This window comes from Cryptomeria japonica, chromosome 11, assembly GCF_030272615.1.
Source record: "Cryptomeria japonica chromosome 11, Sugi_1.0, whole genome shotgun sequence".
Classification (NCBI taxonomy): domain Eukaryota; kingdom Viridiplantae; phylum Streptophyta; class Pinopsida; order Cupressales; family Cupressaceae; genus Cryptomeria; species Cryptomeria japonica.
This window is the reverse complement of record NC_081415.1, coordinates 613,004,576-613,026,560: the sequence shown is the minus strand read 5'-3', so window position 1 is coordinate 613,026,560 and position 21,985 is coordinate 613,004,576. Positions and strand designations below refer to the sequence as shown.

Genomic DNA, 21,985 nt, shown 5'->3' with positions numbered 1-21,985 from the left:
ACACTTGCCAAATGAATTTGCCTGAAGGTTTTAATAGTCATGCCATACCCGAAAGTGCAATGGAGTATGAATATTTCTATTATCTATTTATCTTTGTAACACCTATCTCCATCAGCATGATGGGCTCAATCCTCATGGGAGCCAGATTTTAACCCACACATCGTATTTTACTTTTCCTGCATCTGCACATGAAGCAAACAAGTTAAAAAAAAATAGTGCATATCTGATTTCTTGCTAATGATTTGACCTGATATTTGTTGATTTGCTTGGCACTTTTCAATATGAATGAAAGAAAGGCCTCATTAGGCCACCAAATTTAGCATGTGCAAAAATTTCGTATTATTTTTGGTGACCTCTATGGATTGTTTGCCTGCTAAACATTATAGACCAGCTGCCTAACTCTATCTATTGGGCACAGAGTCACTGAAACTTGTACAAAACTAAAAACACAACTGACATAGTAGGAATTTTGAAAACTGCTCAAAATTTGTCCAACTTCATTGTTTATAGGTGTGTGGCTTGTGACAGTAAGCTGGAATAGGTTGCTGTCATGAATGATATGGCTGTAATCAATGAAATAAGATAGGGTAACAACAAAAGAAGTCTTAAAAACTCTATTGCAACAATTTATTGCAGCTATATGAGGGAGATGATGAGGGAGATTCCTTTTGTGTGTGACAGGGGATAACCATACTCCTTGTTTCATATAATGGACACCTCTCTTCTATAGCTTCGATGGATTGCAGCAGTATGACTCTTATTACTCCTTTAGAACTGTGCACTAAGCACTTAGGGAAAATAAAACTACAAACTGACCTACTAGAAAAACTAAAATATGTACAAATTTTAGGCATACCTCAAAAGAAATGCTTGAGGTGAATCCCATTGACTGGGATTGGTTCAAATTCACCATCCAACTTAGACAGCTGGAAGGCATTGTGCTGCTTGCACTCAGAAATCATATAATGCCCACTCGAAAAAGCATCAAACTTTGTATACGTGTCTGGCCTGCTCTTGAATTCATCCCATTTTAGGACAATTTCACCTTCCTTGAACACTCTAGGAGAATCCCTCTTATCAAAAGATATTTTCATTTGAGCTTGGTGATGCTCAATTTACCTCATTGCATCATTTCTAACTTCCTCTAGCTCAACCAGCTGAGCCAATCTTGTTGTCATGGGCTCTTCTTCAATCATATCCAGCTGGTTAGATAGATCAAGGGCTGGAAACTCAAGTGAAATAGGCAACCTTGTTTCTTTCCCATACACAAGCATGTATGGAGACATTCTAGTGGACCTCTTTGGTGTGATTCTATCAGCCCATAAGGCTGATTTGAGCTCAATATGCCAAGCTCGCTAATTTCCTTCCATGGTCCTTTTGATGATTCTAGGAAGATTATTATTTGTGGACTCAGCTTGTCCATTGCCCTGAGGGTAATAGTTAGATGAGGTGTTGAGATAAACACATTTCCTTACTGCCCAATCAGATATTAGGCTCCCTACAAAAGAAAGAGCATTATCTAAAACTATAGATTGAGGGACACCAAATCTAGTTATCAACTCATCATAAAAGTTCAAAACAGCTACCTCATTTGCTTCCTTTAGTGCTACAGCCTCAATCCACTTAGTCAAATAATCAATAATTATGAACACCCACTTGTGGCCAACACTTGAAGGTGGATTTATGACTCCAATGAAATCCAAAGCCCACTTCATAAAGGGTTGTTCTACCTGAATAGGCTGCAATGGAAGCACTGCCAACCTCTCTTTTCTTGCAAACATGGCACATTCTTTACACTTTCTAACCCAGGAATGTGCATCTCTAAACAAATTAGGCCAATAATAGCCTCCTTTGATAACTTTCAAAGTTGTAGCTCTTTCTGAAAAGTGTCCTCCTATTGATCTTTCATGAAACTCATGCAATACCTTATCAACCTGATCAGTATCTATGCACCTCAATAATACACCATGAAAATCCTTTCTAAATAGAAAACCAGTTAAGAGTACATAGGGAATGGACTAAAGTCTATAATACCTTCTTCTTGACTTACTCAATCCATGATGACACTCACCGGATAGCAATAAATGAGTCATTTCTTGTACCCAGCTAGTAGGAGGAACAAGAACAGCTACTTGTTCTTCATCTTGGAGGGCTAAAACAACCTTCTCCTCATCCTCTTCACTGTTGTTTGTGTGATCAACAAGCTGCTCACATAGTCCCTTACCTCTAACTAGCTTGGTGACCTTAATATTAACATCAAATTCCATCACCTTAGTCACCCAACCAGCCCTCTTATCATTTAAGTCTTTGCTTAGCAAAAACTCTTTAACTGAGGGGTAAGCAACCATCAACTTAATCCTATTGTTAGACAGCATATACTTAAACTTTTTCAAACTCCTAACAATAGCAAGAACATGTTTTTCAACAAAAGAATATTTCTCCTCATAATCCTTAAGGCCTTGACTGAAAAAGGCCAAAGGTTGCTCCAAACCAGGCTCATTTTCTGGAACCAATATAGCTGAGATGCTATCAATACTTCCATAAGCATACAAAATAAAGTCTTTTGAGAAATTTGGGTTTAGCAAAGTAGGAGCAGTTGCAAGTGCCTCTTTTATAAGCTCAAAACTCCTCCTCCCATCCTTAGACCAGCTAAAAGGAATATCCTTTTTCAACATAGAAGTTGGAGGTTTTAATAATTCTATAATATCTGGAATAAACCTCCTAACAAAATTAATCCTACCCAAGAATCTTTGCAAGCCCTTCTTGTGTGCTGGTAGAGGTAGGAAAAGAATAGCACTTACCCTCTCTGGATCAATAGTAATACCTTCTTTTGACACCACATAGCCCAGAAGCTTACCCTCATTAATAGAAAACACACATTTCTTTGGGTTAAGAGATATACCATACTCTCTGCACCTCTCAAAAAATTTCTTTAGGTGAGCTAGGTGTTCAACTAAATTTTTGGAATAAACAGTGATATCATCCAAATAAACAAGTACAAATTTATACATCAAACCATGAAATCTCATATCCATAGCACACTGAAAAGTGGCACCGGCATTTGACAAACTAAATGGCATCTTTTTATATGCCATAGTGCCCCATTTAGTTGTAAATGCTATCTTAAATTGATTTTCCTGCTTCACTAAAACTTGGTTATAACCTGAAAAGCCATCTAGCAAGGAGAATCTCTCAGAACCTGCAACTTGCAGAATCTGCTCTATAGAGGGAAGTGGATATCTATCCTTCAATGAGGATCTATTGAGATCTCGTAAATCAACACAAAGTCTGATTTCACCATTCTTTTTCCTAACTTGGACAAGGTTTGACACCCAAGAGGTGTGTTTAATAGGAAAAATGATGTTGCTCTCAATGATCTAATTAAGTTCTTTGACCATAAGGGGCTCAAGCTTTGGATTAAGAGGCCTTTGTTTTTGCCTCACATGTAGAGCATTTGGCTCAAGCTCTATGGTATGTTGGGCAATACTAGGGTCAAATCCTTTTAAAACAGAATATTGCCAAGCAAATATGTCACTAAACTCTTGGTCTAGTAAAACAAATGTATGTCTTTCCTCTAAAGTACACACCTTGCCAAGCTTTAACAGCTTATCCTTGAAAATCTCAACATTTTCATAATGTTCCTCCTTGATCTGCAAGCTAGATTTTTCTTTTCTCACTTGATCATCCTCATTGAAAATTGACTCCAATGTGACCAAACCCTTAGGTAGCTAGTTTGTTTTCAGCTGTATGAGTTGATCATCATACTATTGCTTAAGCTTCTCTTGGTTGGTATTTGAAAACTCTACCTCTTCCCTCAAAAAGTTAATAATTTGTCGATCACTATCAAAAACTTGCCAATGATTAGCATTGTTAGGAATGGAAGACCTAATAATCACTTTTACATATTGATGTTTATTAATATTGCTGATATCACTTGGAATATCATATTGTGCTCCTATTGCACCAAGTCTATCAGCATGCTTATTATGATTTCTAGGAATAGACAGCAGATTGAAAGCTTGGAAATCTTCAATAAGATCCCATACCCTGTGTTTATAAGACTTTAAAAGAACATTCTTAGTGGTATGGAGACCTCTTACTTGGTTGACAACCAATTCATTGTCTCCATAAACCTACAAATAGTTGATTCCTCTCTTCTTTGCCCATTGTAGACCACGAATTAAGGCCTCATACTCAGTTGTATTATTGGTGCAGCTAAGAGAAAACCTGAAAGATGCATAATATTTATCATCAATAGGGGAAGTCAAAATGCAACCAACACCAGCACCATTCTTACTTCTTCACCCATCAAAATAGAGCTTCCAAAGCTCATTTTGATATTGATTATCTTGTTGTCCAGCATCCTTCATCAAGTTTGGGATAGCAAAACCTTGTTCATGAAACATAGACTCCAAGGTTTACCTTATCCATATTTTTAAGAGGATCTCTCTCAAGATTCTCAGCTACCCATTCATCCAAAATAATGTAAGGAATTTCATCAATAGGGGTGTTTGGATCACGTGGAATGGTTTGGTCATCTTGCTCATGAATGGTCAAATTGGCATTGACAGCACTAGGAACATAGGGTTCTATGTGATCATTAGCTAAAGCTTCTGATTTAATAGTAACTTTAGTTCCATACCTAGTCCTAAAAAACATATGTGACCAGTCAGATGACAAATAACCCCCTAATTTGGCTGTAAAGTCTCTTGATAAGAAAATTGCAAAGTAGGGTGGCAAGTCTATCACATATACATCTTGCGGAATAGAAAAATTGGGGCAAGAATGGAGTGTTACACTCAAATTTTTAATGACTCCTACAATATTTATAGCAGTCCCATCTAACTGCACTACACCCTTATTCAATGGCTCATAAATCAATCCTAACGGGTCAACCAACTGCTTGGGCATGGCTAAGCTACTTGCACCTAAATCTATCATGTAGTTATGCACTAGGTGCTGGCCAATGATTAGAGTGACATAAAAGGGAGGTGGTTTGTTTACCTTGGACTGCTGCAACTTTTGTTCACTCTTCTGTTGAGGCTTATTGGTAAAAACAACCTTTGAAGCTTATTGATTAGATGGTTGGGCAGTCAAGGAAAGGTTAGACAAAGCATCATGTAACAAATCTTTTTGCCCAGGTAGAGCTAGTGAATCCCACATTGACATGCTAACATGAGTTTTCCTCAACTGATCCAAAATATTAAAATCAGTCATACTAATCTTTTGTTGTCCCTTAGTATAAACAATGTCCTTTTGCACTTGTGCTAGCTAACGTTGGCTTTTTGGCTGATCTTTGGTCACCACAGGTTGTGATCTCTGAAGAATCTATGTATTTTGAGCGGAGAAAGACCCTGCCTGAGCTTGGGTACTTAAGAAAGGCTGATTATTATTCTTATAAGTTTTTTGACCCATGTGGACAGCCCTTTTCTTGGATCTTATGTTGGCTGCTACATGGATATATGACTAATTTTGAGGTTGATTAACCCTACAAAACTCCTCACCTTGCCAATTCATCAAAGTAACATCATGACTACCTTGTTCCATGGGTGTAGATTGTTGTTCATTAACTTCCTGAGACTGATTTCTTGGAACAAAAGAACTATTTTGCACCATCAATGCTTGATTTAACATGCCATTGGAGCAAGGAAAAAACCACTCATAGTCAGCTACCAAGTTGTTCTGGACTGGAACAATATCCCTTGAGGAACTGGGTGTATTAGGATTATACTATTGAAAGGGCCTTTGGTAAAAACTCCTTCTTTGACCTTGAGAGATTGGCTGGTACGGGGCCTGGTAGGGAGCTTGGAAAGGAATTTGGTAAGGTTGTTGAGTATGGGATTTCTTGATATTAACCAACTCATTACCAAAATTTTGCAAAGTCTTCTGTTGGTTAGTGTTTTGCTCCTTAATAATTATTATCTCCTGCAAATGACTAGGGACAACATTCTCTTGAACTACAACTTGAGCATTATATGTTGGAAATGAAGGTACACCAGCTATAACAGGTGGAACTACAAGGATAATGGGTTGTATATCAGCAAAAATTGGCATGGGAGGCCTAGGTGCTATCTTCCCTACTTGAATAAGACTATTCTCAGCCTTAACAGCAACATCAAATGTTGTTGGTAAACTATTTCCCCCATAGACTGTATCATGAGTGCAATATCACTATTCAAAGCCTTTAGGTAAAATAAAAAGCATAATCATTAGAAGGTTTTACCGATACTGGAATCTGATTTCAAGTCCTTTGAACCCGATAGTTGAAATCTATCATATGCTCATGTGGATCTCTTTTGATGGTAGTGAGCTGCTCCACCAATGAAAGATGATCTAACTTGTCTTCAAAATGTTGATTTAAAAGTTGTCCCAACTCATCCCACGTAGCTATTGAGTTCACAAGTAGGCCCCTGAACCACTGAAGGGCTTTCCCTTTGAAAGAGGCTACCAAAAGCCTCAAAGCAAGATTTTCTACAACAATGTGGCACTCCACATAAGGAAGCCACATCTCTAATATGTTCAATAGTTGTTGTTTGATCCTCTCTAGTTAAAAATGGCAAACTCTTAAGTGTTGCAGCTAGTATGTCATTATCTTGAACCAAGTTTAAAGGACTGCCCTGATTAAAAGGCACAAATGGATGAACCCTAGGGGCTGATTAAGAGCCATATTATTGTTAGAATAAGAAGCACTATTAGAACTAGTGGTATTTGGTGTATTCTGATTGGAAGAACTTGCAAATAGTGGATTATTATAAGCTATAACAATAGGGTAAGAATTAGAATTAACAGGGAGCACACCAACAGTTGGTTTTGGAGCTTTGTTAACTACCCTAGCTCTCCTTTTTCGGGGTGATAGTTGGGTATGAGTGACTGAATCTTTACTTTTCCTAGTCTGGTAATTTCTCATAAGCTAGGAAGGTTGGACTACTAAAATACCAAAGATTTGAGTTGCCAGGTGTGAAAATTAATTTTTTCTGCTGCACACACCAAGATAGCATACGGTGGCCTTCTATGAACTATAAAGTCCAACGGTCCCACCAGATGTGCCAAAAATTGTTGTCAGTGGGATTTGCACTCGATGCAAGCTTGAAATTCCTACAATCCAATGACACATTGGACTACTCTGAGGCTGTGGGTATCCTATTATGAGAGCAAACCTTCGGATTATAGGTCGGCTTCCTATTTGATCACCTAATACTAACTTGAAATTGACTTGGAAAAGGGATAGAAGGATATGCACAAAATGAAACTATTGCTAAAAAGGTGATCCACCAATGACTGAAATGATCTAAAATGCTTACAAACTCACAAAAATGCTAAATTATTTGAAGCTATACAATCTCACAACTATTCTACTTAAGCTTGCAAAAGTGATTCTTATGAAAGGCTCTGACTTTCTGATGTATACAAAAATGAGAACAATGAGGTTCTCACAGTTTTGATGCAAAAGAACGAAAACACTAACATAGACCTGCACTATGACATAACATTCTTAGCATTCAACTTTGAAGAAATCTAATGAAACAAAATGATAAAACAATATTTTACCATAAAATTCACAAACAACAGTTGAAAATCCAAGAATAATGAGAAGGAAAACAACTTCTTTATTGAGAATCAGGAGCTATCTGCATTCCAAATCTATAGAACTGCTTACAAAAATCTGAATATTACTCATGAGAAATCTGAAAATACTCATAAGTAATGAGTTACAGGAGCAAGGATCTCTGTTGTTGAACAAGTACAAACTCTAGAACTAGAGAACTAAGTGACAAAAAGTCCCTTATACAAGTAAGCTTTCAAAATTCAAAAATAAATTTTGGCTCCCAAAAATATGTGTTGTCATCTCTCCACCAAATCAGGACTCTAACTGAAAGAAAAACTCCTCCAAAACTGATGACTTCTCATCATTTTGCGCTGAGTTCACCTAGACGCTACCGGTTACCTGACCATTTAATTTAACTGCCTACATTAATCGTTAGCAAATGATAGATTAACATTCAACCACAAGGACTATTGACGTCTTGTCGCTATGTCCCGAGGATTAACATGCAGGCACCTTTTGATTGCAATATAGTGATAGCCCTCAGATCATCTCGGACTTGCACGACCCTTATCTCACCTGGGCACTCACCCTATTGGTGGGCCTGCAATGTGTCACTTCCTGTTTGGATCACTCATGAGATCCACCTGTCTCGCCACTTGGCCCTGCCACTGGACTTGGTCTACCTTGGTTCTTCATCTACTCTCTACCACGTGGCTCATCCTCATTAATTTTGAGCCCACCTGGATAGCCACCTCGCTAGTCGCTATGTCATGGGAGATAACTAGTGAGCATCTTCATCTTGTAGTATAGCCATAGTCGTTGATCTGCCCTCAAACTACTCAAGATAACTGGTGAGCTTCTTTCTATCATGGTATAGCGACTGTCATTAGATCTCTCGCATCACCATTCGATCTTCCTTGATCTGCTCGACCGTTAACCCCGACTAATTTTCTCTCATCTATCATGTGTCACCATGTGGCACCCCCAGTTCACTCATGAGATCCACTTGAGCACCACCTATTTATCAGACTTGCCACATGTCAGCCTACGGCCCACTCGCAGATCCACCTGGACCGCCATGTCACCTTTGGTTCTATTGGATATCATTGATTCGGCCAAACTACTCCCTTGACGAGGCGTTTATAAGTCTCATCGAACCTACAATTTCATCGATGCCTTTATTTTATTGGTGTGACCAATTCTAATTTCTTTGATATACCCCATGTCGATTAAACTGAGCCTTCAGCGAAACCTTTTAGAGATTCATCGTGGCCAAGGTATGCTCAATAAGTCACCCTTTGGTGACGTTCCACCTATTCTATCGGGTCATCATCGCTGGACCTTCCATCTCTTCGTCCATCTTTTCCACATCACCAGCCACTGGACCGCCACCTCACCAGTCTCCAAGTCGCAATGATATATGGCGACTATCTAACCACCATGACATAGCAACCACCGTTGGCTCTTTCTTTATCTTCATTGATCTTCCCGACATGCTCACTGGTTAATTTGCCTTTCCACTACAAAATTAGGGTGGCTTGAGATGCGTGCGCACGTGAGGGATCCACCAACACTGAGCTGCTCCTTGTCAAAAGCCTATAAGCTTTGACACTAAGGATATATGCAACTTTGCCTTTCAATGCGATGAATTTCCTCTACACGGCCAATGTGAGATAAATTTTCTTCATGTCTGGCGACTGAAACTACTTGGAAGTTCTCTAGCCTTTTAAAACTCTCTTTGGCGCCCAAGTAAAAACTTTACATAGGCCGATTGCATTTGCTGTGAGTTTCTTTTGGCCTTACATCATCCACGCAGGGGATTTGGCGATACACTTGCCAAATGAATTTTATTGAAGGTTTTAATAGCCATGCCATACCTGAAAGTACAATGGAGCATGAATATTTTTGTGATCTATTTATCTTTGTAATACCCATCTCCATTAGCATGTTGGGCTCAACCCTCGTGGGAGCCACATTTTAACCCACATGTTGTATTTTACTTTTCCTACATCTCCACATGAAGCAAAGAAGTTACAAAAAATAGTGCATATCTGATTTCTTGCTAATGATTTGACCTGATATTTGCTGATTTGCTTGGTACTTTTCAATATAAATGAAAGTAAGGGCTCATTAGGCCACCAAATTTAGCATGTGCAAAAATTTAGTAACAACTGGTATGAATGCTCACCTATAATATGAGAAAGGTACAGATACAGATGTCCTCTCACTTTATGGGAATGTGCATGTTTGGGATAGACATGTCTGAAGACCGGTTTAGGTGTTACACCGGTAGTTCAACAAGTGTAGACATGAGGAGTCAACTAGTAGAGTGTGAGATACCGGCATGGTTAGTAAACCGGCAAAGAAGAGAAACTGGTAGAGTGTTTGGTTGGTGATCCTATCTGGACCGACATGAAGAGTCAAGCTGGCAACTGGTCGACATGGATGCCACATGGAGTCAAGGTGGCGTACCTTCATTTAGATGAAGAAGGAATGTACATCGATAGGGTAGTTGCAGAGTTGGTCGACATTAATGGAAGATCCCACAAATCATGGGACATGTTACAGAGTTGTTGCAAAGGTTTGCAGCTCAAGGTCAAGAGGACAGTTGAGAGAAAGCTAAGAGTGATTGAGAAGACCAAGATAGTTGAAAGAAGAAACAAGACCAATCTTGGTGCTTGACCTAGAGATCAGCCGACAAGGTAAAAAGCAGCTTGCCAAAGATAGAAGGTGTGGTCAAGAAGGTGTAATAATGGTAGAGGTGTACTATTGGCTATGAGAGAGATTAGATTGGGGAAGATCTAATTGGATTTGGTTTTCCTCGAGGATGATGAGGAAACCCTAACCACCTAGATTTTGAATAGGCTTTTGGTGAGAAAACCAGTCTATAAATATGCAGGCCAGAGACATAGTTAAGTTATTGTTGAATGAAAAAGAGTGTGCAGCTGCGAAGTGATTGAGTGTTACTTCTGCATGTAAGAGAAAATCATCCAAGTGCTCAACGAGTATTTGAGAAGAGTGTGAGTGTGAGAGAGAATCAGGTTGAAGTGTTCACCCAGTAGCAGTGCAGTATTGGTAGTGTCCATACCGACAAAGAAGAAGTGAAGGAAGTTGCGAAGAAGGTAGACAAAAAATGGGTGTTGTGCCAGTGAAGAGCAGAGAGTAAGGTGGAGATCCAATAGAGAAGAAGAAGAGGAGAGGTGTATCGGTAGAGTTTACTGGCAGTTAAGTAGAAAATGAGAGTAGCTAAAGAGTGAGTTGGGTGTAGCAGACAAGGTAGCTCACCGGCAAAGTAAGGTATAAGAAATGGTTGCAAGATTCACTTGTAACAAGATAACTACTTTTTAATTGATGTTTTCATTGTGAACAATAAGTTGTATCTCAGTGCGGGGGTTGTATCTCCTTTGGTTTGAAGCCCATAAACAAGTTGGGGGTTAGTGCTCCTTGGGTTGGTGCCCTATATCAGGGGTTGTAGCTCCTAGGATTAGTTCCCTAAACATTGTAACCGAGTTTTCACTGTGAAGCTGGATTGGAGTAGTAGACACCAGCAGCATTGCTCACTGAGGTTTTTCCCATCTTGGGTTTTCCTCATATATATTGGTGTTATTTGATGTCCCTTGTGTGATTGTATTTGTGTTGGTCTCCCCACTAACTAGAAAGTTTGCATTGAGTTAGATCTATTAACCAGTATGCTCACATAGGTAAGCTAAAGGGAAAAGTTTGAGAACCACTGATTCACCCCCGCTCTCAGTGGTGCATTGTGTCTAACAATTGGTATCAGAGCCTAGGCTCCCAGCTAGATGAGCTTTCTCTAGCTTGGGTAAATTCTGGCTTAAGGACATAATGGTTTGTTTAGTTTCAATCCTTGCTCCTATGTTTGATGGTTCAAACTTTTCTATTTGGAGTTGTAGAATGGAAGTCTTCCTATCCTCTCTAAGGTTTGATGTATGGATGTCGGTTATCAATGGTCTTCCTAAGTATGTCAGTCCTCCCACTAGATTTGAAGAAGAAAGAAGTTGCATGTGCAATGAAGAAGCCATGAAGTCTATATTCAATGGGCTCACTGGTGAAGTTTCCTCACAGGTGGATAGATGCAAATCAACAAAAAGTCTATGGGATAGACTGAAGAAGCTCTATGGAAATGAACCCTGCTCCACTGAATCAGCTTGTGAGAGTGAGAACAATGTTAATGATACATGTAAAGATGATAGAGGAAGTTTCAAATTGTTACTACAACATTGGTGATGTGGAGACTCATCTCTTCATGGCCCATGAGACAGACATTAAGAGTCACACATCAAAAGGGGATAATGCAGATAGATCCCACCGGTATAATGTGTTTAATAGCGACACTGAAAAAGAAGAAGAAGGAGAAAAGGTAAATAGATCTAACTGACAAGATCTATTTAGAAATGATGATGAAGAAGAAGAAGATGCAGAAGTAGATCTTGAGTGTGAACTGGTAAGTGCTCTAGAAGAGCTTCAAAATGTTAGAAATGATTTCAAAAACTAGAAAAGATTAGTTCATGAGGATTGCAGCCAGTTGAGAACCTGCCTTGAAATATCAAATCAAAAGGTTGGTTTATTTACCACTCAACTAGAAGAGACAATAAGATTGACTGATGATTTGAAATCAGTCTTGAACTCTAAGGAATGTGAAATGGAGAATCTGAGAAATGAATGCAAGTTGTTTAAGAATGTTGCAGTTGTTGAGCAAAACTGGTTGATCAGATGCCTTGAAGAATCTAAGAAAAGCATCTCAGGGATGATGTCTCACAGGGAAGACACCATTGAGTGTTGGTACAGTGATCTAGCTTCTGAACTAGAAGTAAAAGATAAAGAATATCAAAAGTTGCTCGGAGAAATGGAGTTTCTCCGAAATGACCTTGAGAAGTGTTAGGATGAGCTCAAGGTAAGAATCCAGTTTGATGGCAGAAATGATGGTCTTAGATAGAATGTTGAAAAAGCAAAAGCATGCCAAGGAAACTAAAGGGTTAGGAAGTGGTGTCGGTGAATACTCCACTAGTGAGAATATCCCCCATAATGACATACAGTTTGTCTCCTCAAATGGAGAGAACAAGGGATAGACCCTCATGATTAGAAATGCTCCCCGGAAGAAGGTTGACCTAAGAACAACTGGTGAAGACTTGCGGACAAGAATGAAGACTGGTGCTGCAAGAAGGAGGAATAATGCAGATCCAAAAGGTAAAGGGAGGATGGGAGAATATAACTTCACTGAAAGAAGCAAAATGAGGAAGCACCAGAAAAGACCTCCTACCAACAAAGGACAAAGAAATGCTACCACCCACAAGGCAAAGCATGTGTGGGAGAAGAAGAGACCAGATGGAAGAGCTGCACAGAATGGACAACCAAGGATCCATTCTCAAAAAGGAAGAAATGGAGAAGCTAAACCAGTAAGATCTCCTCATGCTTGGAAAAATAAATTTGTAAGTCATATGCCATCCTTTACCAGTTACTGCTTTGCATGTAATGCTTATAGCCATAGGGCAGAGGAATGTAGAAAGAGGTCAAGAAAGAATAATATAGGATCTCATGGAAATCATGCATATGAGAAAAATGTATCCAAGAGCAGAAACATGCATGTCCCCTCTCCCAGTTATGTAAATGTTGTTTGGCATAATTGTATTGGTTTTGGCCATAAAGGGTTTGAGTACAGGAAGAGGAACCTACAGATACATGGAGGCCGGTATAGAAACTATGATCTCCTAAAAAGTGGGTACAGAGCATATGAAAGTTAGAGACCTGGATGAAGCCAAAGGAGGAATATCTATGCAGGAACAAGAGGTCTGTCAGTTACAGTTGCTAAACAACATGACTAGAAGAAGATGGTCAAACTGATATGTTAAGAGATTTCCCAAACATGAAGTTAGGATGGATGTTGTGTGCTACTATAGCACTACTTCTGGCTATGATGGAGAATCAGGAAATGGAAGGACTCATCAACAGAAGAAGGAAACACCTGCTCCTAAGCCTGAAAATGGGATGATGAATGAGACCAGGCAGGTATGGAGGAAGAAGACCATGGACTGGCACTATGCATTCAATGCATAGGTGATATCTCCTAAGGCCTAAAGGAGATGTAGTATCTTAGGGGGAGTAATATACTGAATTTATCATTCACCTCCTTAGTGATGAAGGAAACATGGAAGAACATGTTGTTGCCGACATGAATGCTAAAGAGGTACTTGTAGGTTATGTAAGACAATGAAGTTGGAGATCATTGCAATAGCCCTAATAGAATGGAATGTGGAGTTCATGTCCTAGGTGGTATTGGAAAAGACCTGAATGACATTTGATGGCCTAGTGGTTGACCATGCATGTATATGGGCTAACCGGTTTATTTTATGGCATTGTGTGAATTCAGGATCATGTCATAGGCTGTGGTGGATACAATGGAGCTAAAGATCATCAGATGATCACATATTCATGACTCAACTAGTATATAGAGGAGATCAGAGTCTCAATATTGTACCTCACTAGAGATGAGGACCTGAGATGTATGACTCAGGGGGAGTTCAAGTGGCTATAATGCAAAGTTGGGATGCTTGAACTTGGAAGAGTAAGTGCACAGACTGCCCAAAACTAAAGTTAATTAAAAGTTATAGTAGGAATACCCAGGAGAATTTCATTGTAAGGGGTATCTACCTGTCATTTAGTTGGTTTTGTTTATAGTACAATCACATTTGATTCCTAAAGAAATTTGGGATTAAACAGGAGGTGATGCAGGTTGATAGGCAAGTGAGTAGTGTTCACTAGTACATCCCTCTTAAATTGAGTAGTTTAACAAATGGTATAAAATTTGCATGCTCAATTGGTGTGAGCTGATGGTTGAGTCCTCCATCAAGTTTTGACTTAAGAAAATGCAACAAAATGTAACAATTGGTATCAAAGGAGGAGAGACATCTGGTAAAGACAAAGGGGGAGAAAGAACTATGTCAGTGGCTGGAAAAAACAAGGAGGAATGATATCCTCATAGTGCCCTTTGCCATTTTTGTCAAAGGGGGAGAAGTGTCTTGTAGTATACAGCATACTAGATGTTTTGAGAATCCATGGACTAGAAAAAGGGGGAGATTGTTTGGGATAAGAATTATGTAGTATGTCGGATACTACATGAGTTGACATCAATGCCAAAGGGGGAAATTGGTTGCATTGTGTTGTCATTGATGTCAACTGGTATGGGAAGACTATCAGTATAAGAGATGTATGTGAAACACTATCAAGGAGGAGTACAGGTTTAGAAATATTTGATATCACCTTGTGTTGCAGAACACCAGTAAGGTAAGGATGATGACCACGAGAGTCACCGATACACAAGTTAGTGCCTAACTTGTGTGGATGAGTTGGGAAGGTGATCGGTACCGGAAAGGAAAGGATGTCAACTGGTAAGTGATGTGTTGACATGGAAAAGTTAGATCAACCAAGTGAGTGGTTGTCAGCCAACAAATCTCATGACTAGTGTACAAGCTAGAGGGCCAAGGTGCTTGAGTTATTGTTTGTGATGAAGAGGAAGAATGTTACATAAATCACATCAACATAGCAAGAGAAGAATGAACAAATCACATGTATGCAGTGAAGTTGCAAAACAACAGGACTCCCACTGCATGAAGATGCAGTCATCATGAGAAGAAATAACTGACAATGAATGTGCTCACATGAGATCACATGTGCTTGCTTGAAGATATGATGCAGAAATTGGGAAACCACATGAGTACATTGCAGAAAGTTGATGATTAGGTGTCAATTTACCGGAATGACTCAAGTGCATGAAATTAGGGATATGCACTGGACTAACTGAGAAGGCATGTTGAGATGTCAGTACAAAAGAAGAAGTGATGGGTTTGTCAACTTGACAAACCGGCTGACATATGGTCTGAATTGTTCAAGTAGAAGGAAAAGTTGAACAAATGCAAAAAGAGGAATGTGGGCTAGATTGAAGATGGAGTTTGTTGAAGGTTGATGACATGGAGTCACCAAGAGGTTCTACCGGTATTAATGCTCACCAGTAATATGAGAAAGGTGCAGATGTAGATGTCCTCTCACTTTGTGGGAATGTGCATGCTTCGGATAGACATGTTTGAAGACCGGTTTAGGTGTTCCATTGGCAATTCAACAAGTGCAAACATGAGGAGTCAACTAGTAGAGTGTAAGATACTAATAGGGTCAGTATACCGACAGAGTAGAGAAACTGGTAGAGTGTTTGGTCGGTGTTCCTATCTAGACCGACATGAAGAGTCAAACTAGCAGTTGGTTGATATGGATACCACATGGAGTCAAGGTGGCGTACCTTCATTCAGGTAAAGAAGGAATGCACACCGACGGAGTAGTTGCAGAGTTGGTCGATATTAATGGAAGATCTCACAAATCATGGGACGTGTTGCAAATCTATTATAGAGGTTTCCAGCTCGAGGTCTGGAGGACAAATGAGAGATATCTAAGAGTGATTGAGAAGATTGAGATGGTTGAAAGATACAAAAGACCAATCTCGGTGCTTGACCAAGGGATCAACCGACAAGGTAAAAAAGAGATTGCTAAAGATAGAAGTTGTGGTCAAGAAGGTGTGATAATGGTGGAGGTGTATTGTTGGCTGTCAGAGAGATTAGATTGGAGAAGATCTTATTGGATTTGGTTTTCCTCAAGGATGATGAGAAAAACCCTAACCGCCTAGATTTTGAATAGGCTTTTGGCAGGAAAACCAGTCTATAAATATACAGGCCAAAGACATAGTTAAGTTACTGCTGAATGAAAAAGAGTGTGTTATTGTGAAGTGATTCAGTGTTACTTCTACATGTAAGACAAAATCAGCCAAGTGCTCAATGAGTATCTGAGAAGAGTGTGAGTGTGAGAGAGAACCAGGTTGAAGAGTTCAACTGGTAGTAGTGCAGAACCAGTAGTGTCCATACCGATAGATCCAAAGTGAAGGAAACTGCAGAGAAGGCAGATAGAAAGCCGGAAAAGTGTTGTACTGGTGAAGAGAAGAGACTAAGGTGGAGATCCAACAAACTAGAAGAAGAGGAGAGGTGTATCGGTAGAGTTTACCAGCAGTTTAAGTAGCATATGAGAGTAGCAGAAAAGTGAGTCCGTGTATCAGAGAAGGTATCTCACTGGTAAAGTAAGGTATAAGAAATGGTTGCAAGATTCACTTGTAACAAGATAACTACTTTTTTAATTGATGTTTTCATTGTGAAGTCTGAGTTGTAGCTCGGTGCAAGGGTTGTATCTCCTCTAGGTTGAATCCCATAAACAAGTTGGGGGTTGGTGCTCCTTGGGTTCGTGCCCTAAATCAAGGGTTGTAGCTCCTTGGGTTGATGCCCTAAACATTGTAACTGAGTTTTCACTGTGAGGCTAGATTGGAGTAGTAGACTCCAACAGCATTGCTCACCGAGGTTTTTCCCATCTTGGGTTTTCCTCATATATATTGGTTTTATGTGATGTCCCTTGTGTGATTGTATCTGTGTTGGTCTCCCCACTAACTGGTAAGTCTACATTGAGTTAGATCTATTAACTGGTATGCTCACATAGGTTAGCTAAGGGGAAAAGTTTGAGAACCACTAATTCAACCCCCTCTCAGTGGTGTATTATGTCTAGCACTTAGCCCCATTTGTCAAATGGTGTAACAACCACTTGTGGATGTAAAGGCATTTCATCAGACCGAGTTGGTCTTGCCATTCGCTGACATTTGTCACATTTCTTGGTATATTTGATCACATCCTTGTGCAAATTTGGCCAATAATACCCTGTAGTCAGTATCTTGAGAGTTGTTTTCTTGGCAGCAAAGTGACCTACACAAGGCTCATCATGATAGGTATGAATATTATCATAACTTTCATCTTCTCTAACACATTGCCTCAGAACTTGATCTAGCCTTGTATAGAATAAGCAATTTGCTATCCCTAAAAAGTTGAAACTCTTTTCTACCAACAATCTTTTTGCCTTTGGCGAGAAATGAGGAGGGATCTTGTTAGATACTAAGTAGTTAGCTATGTCAGTATACCATGGAATGTTCACATTAATTGAAAATAAATGCTCATCTGGAAAAGAATCATCAATGGCTTTAGAATTGTCTAGTGTTTGAATTATGGACAGAAAATTTGCCACTACATTTGCTTTACCTGGCTTGTCTATGATAGTGATATCAAATACCTGCATTAATAATAACCATCTTGCCAACCTACCTATAATGGAACTTTTATTCATAAGGTACCTGATGGCTGCATGATCAATATGCACAAAGATTTTATAACCAGTGGTATAGTGCCTGAACTTATTAAGGGCATAAATAACAGCTAACATTTCCTTTTCAGTGACAATATAATTTAGCTCAGGTACTTGCGAATTTTTGTTGATATAGTAAATTGCATTCTCTAAGACTCCTTCTTTCTGCCCCAAAACTGCTCCTATTGCAAAATTTGATGCATCTGTATGAATGTGAAAAGGAAGAGACCAATAAGGTCCTTTAAGAACAGGGGCCTGGGTTAAGGCTCCTTTAAGTTTTGAAAATGCCTCTTCACATGTTGGTTTCCATTCAAACTAAGTATCTTTTGTTAAGAGAGAATGTAGAGGTCCTGCCATGTTACTGAAGTCCTTGATAAATCTCCTATAGTACCTTGCATGGCCTAAAAAACTTCTTACATCCTTTTGTTTTGCAGTGGCAGGAAGATAGTGTATTACCTCAATTTTGGTTGGATCAACTTGAATACTAGATTCAGAAATACGATACCCTAATACTATTCCTTCTTGCATCATCATGAAGCATTTTTCATTGTTTAGAGACAAATTATAATCGTCACACCACTGCAACACTTTGGCAAGATTTTCCAATGCTTCCTTAAAGGTGGCTCCATAAGCCATAAAATCATCCATGTAGATATCCATGCAATCATGGGATATATCTGAGAATATACCGAGGACAGCCCTTTGAAAGGTTGCAGGCTAGTAGGAGCATTGCATAGACCAAAAGGGAGAACTAAATAGGCATATCTTCCCCAAGGGCAAGTGAAGGTGGTCTTTTCCTGGTCTTTGGGAGCTATTTTCATCTAATTATAACCACTAAACCTATCCAAGAATGAAAAGTATTGCTTACCTGCTGGAGAATCTAATACTTGATCTATGAATGGAAGTGGAAAGTGATCCTTTTTTGTAGCAGTATTGAGCTCCCTATAGTCCACACAAACTCTCCATTTTCCTCCTTTCTTTGGGACTATAACTAGGGGAGAGACCCATTGACTACCTGAAATAGGGTAAATGAATCCTACATTAAGAAACTTTTGTAGTTCATCCTTAACTTTTTCCCTTAGTGAAGGATTAATCATTCATTGAGGTTTTTTATTTGGATTTGGCACAGGTTGTGTTGGTAGTTGGGTTGGTTTGGGTTGAGTAGCATTAGGAGCTAGTGGCATTAAAGCCAGCTGTTGGGACTGTTGTTGTGACTGGAGAAAACCTGATGATTGGTTTTCCCATTGTTGACCTCCCCTCCATTGCGATGGTTGTTGTCGGTTACCTTGAGGTGGTGACCAATTCCCTTATGGTTGTTTCCATTGAGAGGAAGGACTCTGATAATTGGGCCAAGGGTTTTTAGAGTTATTCCAAGACTAAGGAGTAAAATTTACAAAATTTTGGGAGTATGGATATTGCCACTGATTATTTTATGCATTGAAGTTCATATAAGTATTAGAAAAAGATAATGGATCTTATGGCATACCTTGTCTTGGACGCCAAGACCTTCATTGTGCAATATAAAAGAGTTGATCATCATTTCCATAAACTGGCTTGAAATCTAGGGAAGCCTATTGGCTATCCATTTTAGCTAGGGGTTTACATTTGCAGTCCCTCTTCTTTTGTCGGCAGTGAGGACAAAACTTAGCAAGCATGGCCTCTGCTTCCTCGTGGTTCTTTCTTGCTTGAAGTGTATCTAGCTAAGTAGCCATATTGTTAATAATATCCTCTTTAAAGCCCTTTAAGAAATGATTTATCTCCATCCTTGAAACTGTTGTAGATGCTTTTGCAATTGAAGAACCAGGCCTATAGTGTCTTCCCTTCTTGGCTGAGGCTTGGGAATTTTTTTGACAGATTTTCCTAATGTCATCCCATTGAAATTGAGTAATTTCTCCTCCTCCCATGAGGTCTAATGAGTCAACATAGTCTTCATTGATTCCCCTTACAAAAATCAACTTCATGGATTCCTCACTCAAGGTGCTATGCTTGGATTTTCTGACACTAAACAGAAACCTTTCTAGATAATCTTCAAGTCTCTCATCTTCTTTTTTATGTCATCTGGAAGATATCATAACCATGTCGGTCCATTCCCTTGCAATAATATTTGTACTTATCCAAGAAGTTTATCTTCATCTCATCCCAGGTAGTGACTACATCTCCACCTAGACTCATAAACCATCTCAGAGTAGCTTCTTTTAGAGTAGCAAGGAATAACTTGAGTTTATGGGCTTCAGTTGTATAGTAATAACTTCTACAGAGGGTGTCAAATTAAAACAGAAAGGTATCTAAATCTTCTCTCATGAAGCCATGAAATTTTGGAAGAGAAGAAGCTGGTATATTCTTCAAGTTCGCATTATCATGTTGGTCAGGAATAGGAAACTCAAATGTTGGGTTTGTAGGTAGAGGTGGATGATTTTCTGCCATTGGTCCCTGATAAAGAATCAAAGGTAAGATGTTTTGCTTGGGGGGTTCATTTAAGAAGTCTAGGTCTCCTTTTGACAAATCAAAAACACCTCTATTTCGTACAAAAGTTTTTGCAAAAGGGTTTACTTCTGGTGGTTGATTTGATCTTATGTCTGGAGTAGAATGCGAGGAAATAAATCTTCCTAATGCATCACTTCTCCTTCTATGCATACAGAGTTAATGAAGAAATTCAAAGAGCTAACTAATAAATCTTAAAACTAATGGTTACAATAGGTCCTTAATTTGGCACCATCCCCAGCAATGGCACCAAAAATGTTGGTCCTCACAATTGGAATGGAAACTAGGCAATAAAAAACAACTCAGGGATTGGATATCCTTACTAAACAACTATCCTTCCTATAGCAAAGTCTCATTTACTTATTGACAAGGGACATAGACTTGAAACAGGCCAGCACTGTATGTGCACCAAGTTCATATCGCAACCATTTTATCCTACTGTAGGAAAGGAAAATATTTGAAGTAAACATGCAAAAACATAATTAACTAATACTTAATCATAATTCACAAAATAACTTAACCAACTACTACCAAATGATAATGTTTTGGTAAGCAGATAGAAACTACTCTGTCGCTATGGCTATAGGAACAAACACAAGAACTATTTCCAGTGGCTACAGGAACATACAAATGACAAAACAACAACTATTGCAAGATAGAAATTAACTAAAAAACACAAAGGACTACTCACCAAGTGGGCCCCCTTGAGTGAGTATATCCAGAACTTTCAGATTACAACTGTTAAGCTCAAAATCACATTGACCTCTTTATTCCAAATTGATTGTAAAAATACATAAGTCTAAAAGATGAGTATTACAAATACTATGTTCGTTCTCTTATGTCCCCGAGAGGAGATAAAGACCTTTTATTTATATGAAAACTTATAATAGATTCCTAACTAATCAACCCACATTCTAACGGAATAGGCGAATAGGTTTTATTATACTAAAGAAGAAGTCAGTGCAGAAAAATAGAACAACATCTATCATGCAGCTGAGAAGATATAGCATGACTTTCTTCCTAGATGTAAGCTCCACTAAGAACAGTTATAAATGTCTCATAAACCATTCTGCTGAAGAAACAGTTAAGTGGATTCGATCTCCTTCAATGCTACTTTTCTTTGACTTGGCCTGCATCATGGTGGCATGCTTGGTGTTCCTTTAAACTACCACTTAGTCTTTTCTTCCTCTTTGTCGACCCTGCATCATGATGTTAACGTGCACAACAAACATGTGTATATACTAATGTTAACATGACATAAATTAAACCATACTTAAGATTGATTTACATATTTTGCATAGATAAACCATTTAGAAATCATTATATGACAACCTTAAGTATCAGACAAATTAGTTCCAGAAACACTTAAAAGGCATTATCTAGGAGAGTATCTTGATCCAAATATTATCTAAACATAAGACCTAGGCAGGAATACTATGACAAAAATCTATCAAAACAGAGCCATTATTTACGCTCATCATCTTATACATACACAACCACAATGATCATGTGCTTTCCATCTTTCTTTATGTACAAATTGTTGTCAGCACTCCCCTTTTTGAATCCTTGCTCCTTTAGGTACCTAATCTAATCTTAAATACCAGGCTCTAGGAGCTTACTTTAAACCATACAAGGCCTTCTTCAACTGGCACACAAATATTTCATCATCATGTAGCAGAAACCCTTCCGGTTGCTCCATGTACACTTCTTCCAAATTTCCATTTA

The 21,985-nt window shown here is 38.9% G+C and overlaps 1 protein-coding gene across 1 annotated transcript; it reads right to left on the bottom strand.

Moving 5' to 3' along the window:
* Nucleotides 1-1,355: 1,355 nt before the first annotated feature.
* On the bottom strand, nt 1,356-18,427 carry LOC131860367 (uncharacterized). Its single transcript, XM_059214767.1, has 5 exons — nt 18,236-18,427; nt 17,769-17,860; nt 2,072-2,397; nt 1,731-1,945; nt 1,356-1,622 (listed from the first exon to the last, which is right to left on the bottom strand). The coding sequence occupies exons 1-5, from the start codon at nt 18,425-18,427 to the stop codon at nt 1,356-1,358; spliced, it is 1,092 nt and encodes a 363-aa protein (XP_059070750.1).
* Nucleotides 18,428-21,985: the final 3,558 nt, after the last annotated feature.